This window comes from Melitaea cinxia, chromosome 16, assembly GCF_905220565.1.
Source record: "Melitaea cinxia chromosome 16, ilMelCinx1.1, whole genome shotgun sequence".
NCBI classification, from domain to species: Eukaryota; Metazoa; Arthropoda; class Insecta; order Lepidoptera; family Nymphalidae; genus Melitaea; species Melitaea cinxia.
The window spans coordinates 12,009,789-12,022,701 of NC_059409.1; the positions used below are offsets into that span (position 1 = coordinate 12,009,789).

The 12,913-nt window shown below is 31.9% G+C and overlaps 1 protein-coding gene across 1 annotated transcript; it reads right to left on the reverse strand.

Annotated features, from left to right (window-relative positions):
- Window positions 1-3,784: 3,784 nt before the first annotated feature.
- On the reverse strand, window positions 3,785-12,913 carry LOC123660812. Its single transcript, XM_045595847.1, has 8 exons — window positions 12,719-12,913; window positions 12,550-12,651; window positions 11,713-11,808; window positions 10,495-10,713; window positions 7,441-10,225; window positions 6,569-6,721; window positions 5,515-5,664; window positions 3,785-4,104 (listed from the first exon to the last, which is right to left on the reverse strand). The coding sequence occupies exons 1-8, from the start codon at window positions 12,791-12,793 to the stop codon at window positions 3,917-3,919; spliced, it is 3,768 nt and encodes a 1,255-aa protein (XP_045451803.1). The 5' UTR covers window positions 12,794-12,913; the 3' UTR covers window positions 3,785-3,916.

A 12,913-nucleotide genomic window follows, 5' to 3' on the forward strand; every position in this document is an offset into this window, starting at 1 on the left:
ACTAAGAAACTTGAATAACTTTAATTTAAGTGAGATAGGGTAGAGAGCAGGATATATCCTGCCCAAAATTTGTAGCAGCCCGACTGGGGAAGTAACTCGACCTTACAGAAGACAACAGCTAAATAATACTGCTTTGAAACAATGTTTTGTTTCTGTGGTAAATAAGGTGACCAGAGCTTCATCCAGAGGGATTGGGGCCAGGGTCGGCTACGCACTTGCGATGCTCCTGGTGTTGCAGGCGTCTATAAGCTACGGTAATCTCTTACCATCAGGTGAGACGTACGCTAGTTTGCCGACCTAGTTGTATGAAAAAAAAAAAAACTAATTTATAGGATCACTAATTTCACTGAGGTTAATTAAGTTAAAGGTCGACAATTATAATGCTAAGTTTCTTCATCAATTTCTCATAAAGTTCCACTTCAGCCTATCGCAGTCCACTGCTGGACATAGGCCTCCCCAAGTTCGCGCCAGGCATCTCGGTCTTCCGCAATCCTCATCCAGCCGACACCGGCCATCTTACGTAGATCGTTGGTCCAACGGGCCGGAGGACGTCCCACACTGCGTTTGCCAAGACGCGGTCTCCACTCTAGGACCCGTCTACTCCAACGGCCATCGGTCCTGCGACACAGATGGCCAGCCCACTGCCACTTCAACTTGCTAATTCTGTGGGCTATGTCGGTTACTTTCGTTCTCTCGCGGATAGTCTCATTTCTAATCCTATCTTTGAGAGAGACCCCAAGCATAGCCCGTTCCATTGCACGTTGAGCGACTTTAAACTTGTGGACCAGTCCCTTGGTCAGTGTCCACGTCTCGGCTCCGTATGTTAACACAGGCAGGACGCATGCTCGAAAACTTGTCTTCAAGCATTGCGGAATCTTCGAAGTGAAGACTCGACGGAGTCTGCCAAACGCCGCCCAGCCCAACCGAGTCCTCCTATCGGCCTCCTCGAAGTTGTTGTGGCGTAGTTGTTGTTGTTTCATAAATTTCATTGATCAATATTGTTAACATCATGTGAGGCAATTATTTTTAATTCCCTAAAATTTTTTTTAAAAAACCAATAGAACTCGTATTTCTCATCAAAGTTACAAGCCCACGCACACATAGACTCGCGTACAAAAAACTAAGTTGAACTATCTATAATAGAATGTAATATATAGGCACATAAGTATAAATATAATTTATACGAATTACTTAAAACACTGAATTCCCTGGTGAAAATGTTTCTTAACCTAATCGCCAAATATTAATCAGTACTATTATTAGTAAATTAAATACATATTTTGAAGAAGAGGACGAAAAACAATAATTTTGGCACATATTAGCCTAAACTAAACGCATATCTCCTTATTCTATATAAATGAAAATGAATCGCTAATGTGTTGTTGTAAAGCAGAAACTGAAAGCACAACTTAAAATTGGCAGATTAATTCGGCTAATTGTTTTAAGTTTTTTAATAGATAACAGAATGTTATAACGAAATGAGGAATCACACAAATTGCGCAGAAAACTTGAGAAAACGTTCAAAGTTCGGAAAACAGGACAAAATCTTTCGGGTCACCTAATAATAACAGTTTTAACATTACAATGTTTTGTATAGTACTATAGTCTGTACTTCAGTCCCAATATTTTTGTATCTTTGCCTTTATTGCTACTGATATATGATAAAAAAATGATTAATTTTTAGCAATAAACGTCTTTTCTTAAATAATATTTAGTTAATTTATATACTGACATAAAGCTTGTAATATATCTGTGTAAATAAATGTGTTGTATATATATTTGTAATTTATTTAATTGCTAAATATGTTAATTTAATAGTAAAAAAAGTTATTTTTATAATTTATCAGTGTAATAGGTGTTGTTCATTAAACACGAAATGTTTTTAGCCACTTTTTATCATCCCTACCCCCCTTGGTGATGTGTGGTGAGATATACATCTACGCACCCACTCTTCCCCCCACATCCAAAAATTGCTTGTATTTTTTAAGTATATAATACGTTGTATTAATATTTTATATTCGAAGCATTTTGTATAATATAATTTTATTATTACTTTAAAATATATGTGATTGAAAATGTATTATTCTTTTATTTCGAAATTTTAAGAGCTCATAAATAATAGACTAGCTCTTTTAAAAGTAATTAGAAAGTAACATATTTTAATTTCGTGACTGTTTTGTATTACTTCATGTTTAATGTCCATTTTTAAGAACTAGAGGCTATAACTGCTAAGGCATTTCATCTATATAAATAAAAATGAATGTTGCTAAGCGCATAACTTGAGAATGGCTCGACCAATTTGACTAATTTATTTTTTGTATGTTCCTGAAGGTCCACGGAAGGTTTTAACACAAAAAAAAATTAAAAAATTTTTTACTATTAACTTTTGACAAAACGAAGTCTGTCCAGGCAGTTAGTAGAAAATAAAAATTCCTTTGGAACAAAGCCTTTCATGCCTAGCCTTGGGAAAGGAACAATTGATCTGTTGGCTCTGTAAGATACAAAAACAAGTGTATCTAAAGGAAAACATACATTTTTTCACGGTAAAACCGCGGGGCACGGTTAGTTTGAAAATAAAATGTGCTGTTATCAATTTTAGTATATACATTTCAAATTTCAAATGTATATTATTAACATTTTGGTGAACAATTATTGTTTTTAAAAGTTATTAAATTGTTTTTTTTTTTATATTTAAAATTATCTAAACCCAATCTATTTTCTGTGCCTTAATTTAAAAATTAATGAAATTTTGTTTTTATTTTTATTTTTTATTAGAATCATTATTTGAAAAGAAAAAATAACGCAAACTTAAGCTAATTATGACAACACAGGCACTTTAATAAAACGAAAATAAGAACACTATTATTATTATTATTATTCAACAGTTATTATTTATTACCTAAAACCTAGTTCAACTAGGAATGTGGTACAAATATATTTATATACATCTTTCTTATATAAACAGGTACCATCTATTTCATTATAAGTTATACAAGAGTACTTTCGGTAAAAATTTATTTACAGGTGAATGTATTGTACAATCTTGTAAAAAAAACCGTATTAAAAAAAATTAACAGTAAGGCAATAAATATGATTAATTTTCACCATAATGTTGCAAAGTTTACAATAGATTTTTTATTTATATATTAATTAATATCTATTTTTAGTTACAAAATCAGAAATATAATAAATAACTCAATCGTTTATCGGTGATAATATATATAGAACAAATTATGTTTACTGGTCGTGACCTTCAAAAAGATTACACCCCTTTTTTGTACCAAATCGTACAATTTATATGTATAAAACTTTTATAATTAATGCACAGAGGTTTTTAATTAATTATAATAACTATTACACGAAAAATTCTTAAACGTCATGGTATTTAATTTAAGGGGCTTATCATATGCACTATTTTTTTTAATCAGAGATTTCAAGTAAGAAAAAATTACAATTATGTAAAAATTTGGTAGTTCAACCCCATCATGGCAACCTTTAGGCGGAATTAGAATTATTTCAATAGACCGACACATGGATGGGATCAACAGCAAAATATAATAATTCGATGTAAGTGCATGTACTATCAGAAAAAATGTAAGGTTTCTTTTTGAAAATAAAAACGGGCAATTTGGATTTGCTAGTTTAACGTAAAATGTATAGAAAATAATGTGTAATAATAGCATATTATATAACTGAATTGTATGTAAGGCTGTAATGGCCCACTTTTATGCAACACTTTATATAGAAGAAGTGCTAGAGTGTAATCCACGACGCAACTCCACTGTATCTAGACGTATGTATATGACATTTATGTCGGATTATAGCACGTATAAAAATAAATATTTTAGTTTACAACAAAAATTCGTAAATATTTTACACATCACACTCACTTAACTAACTTAACTGTTTGTTTTTTTCAATACAATTTATTTTTGTCAATTTCAACTCTCTGTCGGAGTACGCCTGCTAGTATGAACTCAGTAGATACAATAACAGCACCTTTCTTCTTCAAAGCCGGCCAAAATTTCTCATCTGCCAATGATGATATACATATCCAATTCGGTCCTCCGTCCTTCCATGTACCACCCGAACATTCAACTATTACTGGAAAATTATTTCATTTATCAATAAACAACCAATCCATCACACCTCTTTCTTGATAAATACCAAATGTTTAAAGTTGAAATAATCATTATATTTTCTAAAATTTTCCAAATTCTACCACATATTTAAAAGTATTAGAAAACTTTTAAAAAAATAAGGCTAATTAATCTAATCATCAATAATCAGTTAGCAACACGCTAAGGGACTCATCTAAATTTATATAGACCAGTTTCAAACTTCACAAATTCACTCTTTTTAATAAGTATTATTATTCTCCCACGATCCCATCCTAAGCAATTTATTGGAACGAAGTTCCTTACGGCAGGCTTGAAATTTGGCTGTACGACCGAACTGAAAGAAATGTGATACTAAAACCGTAAGAAAAATATATAACGGAAGTGACGTAATATCAGTCATATGACTGTATAATATGACGTTTGTAAAACTAAAATATTATTATTATGTTGTTTGATTTATTTTATTTTACGGTATTTGTTATTTTCTAAAATACTAAATTTCCTAAATACTTTTATGTAATATTAATCAAAAAAAATAAAAAAAAAATCAAGAACTAGAAAATAAAAATCAATCAAAAAAATTAAAAAAAAAATCAAGAACTAGAAAATATATATAAAATTCAACATTTTTTTTTTCAAATTGTGTTGCTTCCATACTATCCGAAGGAACTTCGTTCCTACCTGGTGTCCCATGACATCAGACAATTTTTTATCTATTTATGCTTCAGCCTGTAATATCCCACTGCTGGGCATAGGCCTCTTTCCCCATGTAGGAGAAGGATCAGAGCTTAATCCACCAGGCTGCTCCAATGCGGGTTGGCGGATATATTCCCTCCTATAGTAACGATCGCTATCAGGTGTACATAATAACAACCGGGACCGACGGCTTAACGTGATCTCCGAGGCACGGTGGGGAGACCCACTGGACGAAGGACTGCACAAACATCCAGACCACGGCAAACACCTGTAGGGCCAATACTATAAATGTTTGTCATGTGCGGGGATCGAATCCGCAACCGCCAGCGCAACAGATACAATCCATGGCTATAACCGTTGCGCCAACGCGGCGTCATTTATCTATTTATTTACTCTTTATCATACAAAAAATTCTGTCTTTTGACTTAACAGCGATCGCTTCTACACAACCAACAATGGTGGTGGTTTATATTAATTTTATCGTAAGAAACATCAATTCAAATCTTTTGTTATATATTATTTACTGATTGTTGCTCGTAATTTCACTCGCTTGGAAATCTATTCCATGGGAACTGTATTTCAGTAAGTTAAATTTCATCCAGATCCGTTCACTTGGTCTGGTATCGATAGTAAAAATTCTTCACTTTTATGATAAACATTCACTTTTATAATAGCAGTAAGATTTAAGGTAGCTTACATTTCATTTCTTGAGCGTTAGGAATCACACTTGGAGTGGAAGATACATTATATCCCTTAAGAAAGTTTCGACGAGCCACAAGCGACCGCTCTAAGTTGAACTGAAACCTTCTCTCTGTTTCGTCGTCCCTTATCAAATACTGCCATGGATCTGAAATTTCGTAAACAAATGAAATTATTTGTTAACTTACAAAGTGTGGCGACATCTATCACGCGAAATATGAGACTACGAACTACGTAATTAGAGAAAACTGACGTATCCTACATCGCGCTATCAAAGTTATCTACGTATTTGAGTATATATACAAGATCCCGACAACAACCGTTGGGCCAGTAGCCCGCCAGACACAACACCCGTCTGGTCGGAGGATCCTCCCTTTTCATTGGTTTATGAGGAATTCAATCACCATGATTCTTCATACTTCCAAAAAAGTAATGTACGGTGCGTCTGATGGAAAGTGGCTACTGTTGTTTATAGACACCCGTAACACCACAAGCATCGCAAGTGCGTTGCCGACCCTACCCCCCTACCCCGACTCTCCCCAGTAGCTCTAATTCCACAACACTTCACAGGAAAACAACACACCTTGAATCTGCATTATTATGTATCAAAATATTTTATTGTGATCCTCTATAAAGTTGAGGTTGGAGAAATACTCCAGTCAGACTTAACCAGATTTCGAGCAAGACATTAATACTGTTTTGTAGCAGTGTTGTATTCCTGTTGGTGAGTAAGGTGACCAGAGCTCCTGGGGGATTGGGGATTGGGTCGGCAACGCGCTTGCGATGCTTCTGGTGTTGCAGATGTCTATAAGCTACGGTAATCGCTTACCATCAGGTGAACTGCATGCTTGTTTGCCGACCCAGTAATATAAAAAAATTATTAAAAAAAATTTACCTTTATCAGGTAGGATATAGGAAGAAGAACATAAGAACTCTTTTCACTGACATTTTAATTTAGAAATAAAAAAATGGATCTTGAAAATTATTAACATTTTTTATTTTAGGTTAGTGACATACGTGATATAAACAAGTATGTATACTTAATAACTTACCAACAATTTTATTAGTGTCCACACATGCTTGGACCCAAGATGGTCCAACTATTGGCTTTCCGAGACCAACGGCACATAGCAATTTAAAAGTTCTCTTTATTTGAATTGTTAGCACCACAGTGCATTGAATCACATCTGTTACTATTATAGCCCCTGAAAGGAAACAAAACAAAAATTTTAACACTATTTTTGACATTTTTTATTTATGCCTTTTTTAAAATTGTTTTTAGTCTATCAAGATAGATTTTGAAGAACTAACATAATGACAGCCTCAGTACTTTGAAAAGCAAACTTAAATATATAATCAACCTATTACTAAGTCGTTAAATATTATGACGTTTTATAGATTATAATTGCTCTTATTTAATTTAGTATTATTAATTTTTGTACAGGAAAAGCACTAAATTTATCATATTATGAATAGTATCTAACCTAACTGATAAAATAAGCTACGTTAGCAAAGTTATAAAACAAAATATACGAAATATCTCATAAATCAAGTCAATGTTAAAAGTTATACTTATTTAATTGACTAATAAGGAATATTAATAAAGTTCCCCAGTAAGTTGTGAATCCTGTGTCGCGGTATGGAAACACAAACGACACACAAGCACAAACTTCCAGACCATAAAAAATATTTGTATGGTCTATACAAACATGTGCAATATAAGAAAAGTATTTTTTATGTGCAGAGATCGAACCCGCAATCATAACGTCATGCTGTTCACTGGGACAACGCGCAACACAATTTACTCCTTCTGTATGATTGTTAAGGTTTCATATTAAATTAACCCTTAAACCAAAATATGAAGATAGGACGATTACTAATTATGAACTGACAGTTAAAAAAAAAAACATGAAAAAATCACTACCTAATTTTTCTAATTTCATCTTCACTTCTTCACAAGGAAATGCTGTAAACAAAACATAGTGCGTTTTAACTTTTCTAGGCGGAATGGATCTCACAGATAAATTATTAGAATTTGAATCTGTCTTAGATTTTTTCGTACTTGGAACTTCAAAATGTTCAGTTGCCGATCTTTTTAATTTATGGGGGGAGTCTGCGGTAGAATCGGATGACAAATTATAAATCACACTTTGTTCATGATGACCTTTAGACGTTGATGCCTTAGATATCTTATTATTTCTTAAATTTTCATCCAATTTTTGCGTGACTTTTCTTTTACTTCGCCTTACTTCCTTTTCATTCGATTCAGGTTTCTCTGTGGCTTTATTCCGTGAACGATGTCTTTTCTTTTCAGCGACATTGTCTTTAGTAGATAGTTGTAATTTATCTTTTTCTCTTAATTCTTCTACCTCATTAGCATCATACTTTTGATTGCTACGACTACGCGTACGTCTATCTGTATTATTTAAATAACTTAACATATCCTTTTGAACTTTTTCATTGCTTGATTTTGAATTAGACTGTTTTGTTGCTTCTGGATTATCCTTTTTTCTAGTGTTTCTTGATTGTCGTGTTTCGTTTTCAGATTTTTTCTTTTCCACTTTTGTTTCTTGTTTACTTGTTTTGCTGTGTTTCTTATCGTTATTTCCGTCACATTGATCAGACTTTTTTTTTCTTTTACTTGATTTCTCTTTATTGCCTCTTGTGCTATCTTCTGTTGCTTCCGTAAAATCTTTATCAGACTTTTTATCTGCTTTGATTTTAGACCTATTTATATTATCGCATACATTTTTAATGCCTTCACCACTATTTCGCATTTTAGATGTAGGTTTCCTAACCCTTGTAATTACTCTTGTAGGTAAAAGTTCAACTTTTTCATTCCATTCTGTTCTTGTATTTGTTGGTTCTTTTCTATCTCGCACTACAATAGGAGACCGAATACTATTTTCTAATTTCGATTCACTCGACATATTTACCGAATCTCCATCTTTACAGGAGGAAGAACTTTTTTTAGTATCATTGTAGTTTCGCAATTTAGAAAATGTGTCAGAATTTACATTTTTTATAGTGACTTTAGGCTCAGAACTCTTTCTTGGCGATTTATTTGCACCTATGACATCAATAATTTGTGAATTAGACAATGAATTTACAAACTTATCAATTTTGTCTTCAATGTCAATATCATCAGTTGTGTCTTTACCAAAAGAATTTAAGGCAATCTTTTCCGTGATAGAAACTTTAGAACTATTCCCGTCTTTAGACAATTTCGGATTTTTAACAATTTCTTGAGAACATTCTCTTTGTGAACATAGGTCATTAAATATTTCTTGCGTAGCAGCATAGTATAACTCATCATCTATGTCGTCATTGGACTTATTCATATCACTAATTATTATTTGATTTACAATTTTCAATTCAGGATTATTTTTCTTCCTCAGTTTAAAAGGCGATGGTTTGGGTAATTTGAATGGAGAAACGATTTCTTCAGAATATATCTTTTGCGTCAATTGTTCTTCAAAACATAAATCTTTTTCTTGCTCTTCCTCTAAAATTTGCGTCGGTAGATCTTCAAAGCAAACTTCCTTCTCCTTTGAATCATTTATTTTTTCAATAACTTGTGTTGGTATATCCGCGATGTTTGCGCCATCTATTTCTATAATTTGTGTGTCCATTTCATCTATATTTTTATGTTTTTTGGGCAGAATTAAATTGCTTTCGTCAATATTATCTTCACAGTCTGTAATATCATCATCAATAACTATCTTTTCATCTCCTTTTTTAATATTAATATTATTATTTGGTGAAAGTAAATCATTTTCTTCTACGTTATCCTCACAATCGGTTACGTCTTCATCAATAACAACCTTTTTATTTTGAGTTGTTTTTGTAACATCTGGTTTATTTTCACAGTCAGTCGTATCATCGTCAATCCCTGGTACTTTTTGTGTCATCACAATATTAATATCTTCACAATCAGTTGAACTATCAGATTTTAGTCTACATACTCTTTTAGCACGTTTAAACGTTATTTCTTGTGTTTGTTGTATATCTTCAACAACTTCGTGATTGTCATTATTTATTACATCAAATTCTGCTGGTATTAAAGCTTGTGATTCAAAATTTTCCTCAAATGGAGTATCAATATCATCAAATAATATTTCGTCATCAGATAAATTACCATCGTTTTTAGCTTTTTCGTTACTTAATGAATTTGATGTTAGGTCGTTAGTAGTATTTTTACTTGAAATTAAATTTTTCGATTCATCCTGTGTTTCAGCATTATATATATTGTTATCATTCTCCTTATTATCAGTTGTAAAATTAAAATGTACGTCATGTTGATCTTGTATTTTACAAACTTGTGGTAAATATGTGGGTATTTGCGTTTCTGCATTATGAATAGTGGACGAGATTGGATTTTCCAGGTTTTCTATAGCTTGTGTATTTGCATTATAAATTGAATCTGGGGAACCATTATCTTTAAAAGGCACCTGTGTTTCTAATTCATGTATATTTGGGGGGTTCGATGTATTACTGTCTGATAGTAAATAAATATCAATATTTGAAGTGTTAGATTGCAAGCTAAAAGAATCTGACTTTTTAGAAGAGCTCCAGTATACATTGTCTATCTTGTTTGTGCCAACAGGTTTAATTGATATAGTTTTGCCAGAGGATTTAATGAAATTTTTGCTTGGACTTTTCAATAGATTTTTTGGTTTTGGTTGTGATGGAGCTATGAAAGAATCATCCTGAAATGAAAAATTCATTTTTAAAAGAAAAATAACTTGATAATCTATTATGCGTATTTAACACATAAATACAATATTAATTCATAAATGGATTGAAAAAAAATTTTTTTTTCACTTTTCATTATATTTAGTTTAACAGAATAAAATTAATGTGTCTCAGCTTGTTGGAAAGTACCAACGTCATCCAACAAGTCTGTTCACCAAAAATTTATTATAAGAAACATATTGAAATTAAAAAAAGGAAACTTATGAAAATTAAATTTCTTTACTCTGTCGCTGATATCAGGTGATTCCGGTATAGTAGTAGCGTGTACACTATTTAGCTTCGAAACATGTTTTTTTTGTACTGGTGTCTCAGGTATGTCTAATGCTTGAGTCATTGGTAAATCATTATCTTCCTCCAATAGTCTAAACACACCAAAAATCTGTCCAAATTGCACCATGTCTCCATTCTTCAACGGATATGGAATGTATGCATCTAATGTTTTCTGGAATCAATACAGACATTTATTTGTCGGAGACAGTTATTAATATGGAAGTTGGGCAATTATGTCAAGACAACGACATTTTTAAAAATTATTATAATAAAGATTATTGCAGTTACAATGTATTATTATTTGCCTGCTAATGTAACAAGACAGACAAGGTAACAGACAATTTATAATATTTTCAAAACAATGTTGCGGACCTAGCAGATGTTGTCCTGCCCGAAATAGCAGCAGCCTTGGAGCCCATTGAAATATGTAGTATACATATAAAATTTCAAGCAAATCTGTTCAGCCGCTTAAAAGGAGGTTTGGGTGTTGTAGCGTTGGGTGTCATAAACACATACAGAAGAATTACACATAATTATATAAATACAAGCTAACCCCACAAATGTTGTTTTGCCATATATGTTATTAACCCACTTAATAACCACCCTTATAGCTTGGGGTATGAAAAACAGATATTGACCGATTCTCAGAACTAGCCGATATGCACAAAAAATTTAATAGAAATTGGTCCAGCCATTTTGGAGGAGTATTGTAACTAGCATTGTGACATGAAAATTTTATATATGAAATAAAACATCGCAATTACATAAACAATAAAATAAAAACAAAAAAGTAATAGTATTTCAAGTATAAATGGTAACAAAGTTAACTAAATTATGTAAACATACAATACAAACAAGCAGAACTTAGATTTAGTGTACAACAATAAGAAACAATGCAGTTCAGCTCGGCTAAAAGAGAAAAAGTAAGACTACTTAAAAATAACAAGTTTAAACTTGTGTAATTTTGTAATTGGCCCAACTTGGGAGATTTTATCTCAATTGAACCCAGGTGGCGCTGCTATCGGTATGTAAGCAATCAAATTTGGTAGCTGTTTTCCGGGCAGGACAACGTTTGCCGGATCCAGAAGTAATCATATAAATAATATAAGATTGAGTATACAATAGCACCCAGCACCGATAAAATGAAGACAATAAATGATTTTCTACTCACATCACTGAGTTTTGTATTGTTAGCCGAGCCTAAGTCCATGAGCATGAACTCTTGACTGTTCAATATGTTAATCACGGCATGCTGCCGCGATATTGACTGAAATAAAATAAAATTCAATGAATATAGTTAGTTATTATATTATAATAATAGTTCATTTATTTAATAAAGTTTACATTGTTTTAAAAAGATATTAGTTGTCTTTAAAGGTGCTTTACGGGCAATAGTTTAACGTGACAATTTCATAACAAAACATCTCCTCGGACACATATGTCAATCGAGTGGATGAGAGATAGATGCAGCGTAAGCATACAATGAGTATAGAGGTACAATAAGTGTAATGGGACAATCCTTTTTCGTGCATGCAGCAGTCGTTCATCGGTTTATTAGACGTTGTCACATCAAAAATAATTTATTTTAAAATAAACTTAAACATAAAATAACATATCTATATTTAATGTAGTTTAAATAAATAATTTTCATACTTTATTGTTTATGTTATCAATATTTTTTCTATTGTTAGGGGTTGTCTGTAAGTGATTGCTATTGGTGATAAGACAAGCTTTGCACTTATTTTAAGTTAGAATATTATTATTTTCCTTGTGAAATTTCAAATGTTCAATAGTGTTTAATGAATAACATGTTTTAAAGATTACTGCGTATGATTAGTTAAATAATAATATGTTTAAATAAAATATATAGTGCTTTAATCTAAACCTAAAATATAATGACAAAAATGATAAAATATAACCGATCGACAGCAGAATAAGATCATTATCAATAATTAATTGTTTAGCATTTATTTATACAATTCAATAATATAGAAATATAAATACTTACATTAAAGTTTAAAATGATATTACAAGTAGCAGGATCTCGACCAATTTTGTTTGGTCCTTTCTTCAAGGGATATTTTGTGCCGCAAATGCCCAAAAAGCCGATCTAAAAATTAAATAACATATTTTGATATTTTAAACTAAATAATTGGAAGTCTGTAAACAACACATACTTGTTCAGGGAGAGCTTTTTCCGAATTGTTTGGATACAATTCTTGTGTACACTCAAGTCGCTGTGTTAACTCCATTGTTTATCATTAATTTTGTCCATTAGCAAAATTGTTAGGTAAATCGCCGCCAAAATACAACTAATATGATAATGATAAACAATCCGAAAACTGAATGATGTACATGTACATACAATTTAA

Bases quoted from the DNA above. Each gene is read 5' to 3' on its own strand.
- LOC123660812 (XM_045595847.1), bottom strand. From the start codon at position 12,793: ATGGAGTTAACACAGCGACTTGAGTGTACACAAGAATTGTATCCAAAC. The intron at 12,652-12,718 runs GTATGTGTTGTT...TTTAATTTTTAG, and splicing joins AAAAAGCTCTCCCTGAACAA to ATCGGCTTTTTGGGCATTTG. The intron at 5,665-6,568 runs GTAAGTTATTAA...ACGAAATTTCAG, and splicing joins GGACACTAATAAAATTGTTG to ATCCATGGCAGTATTTGATA.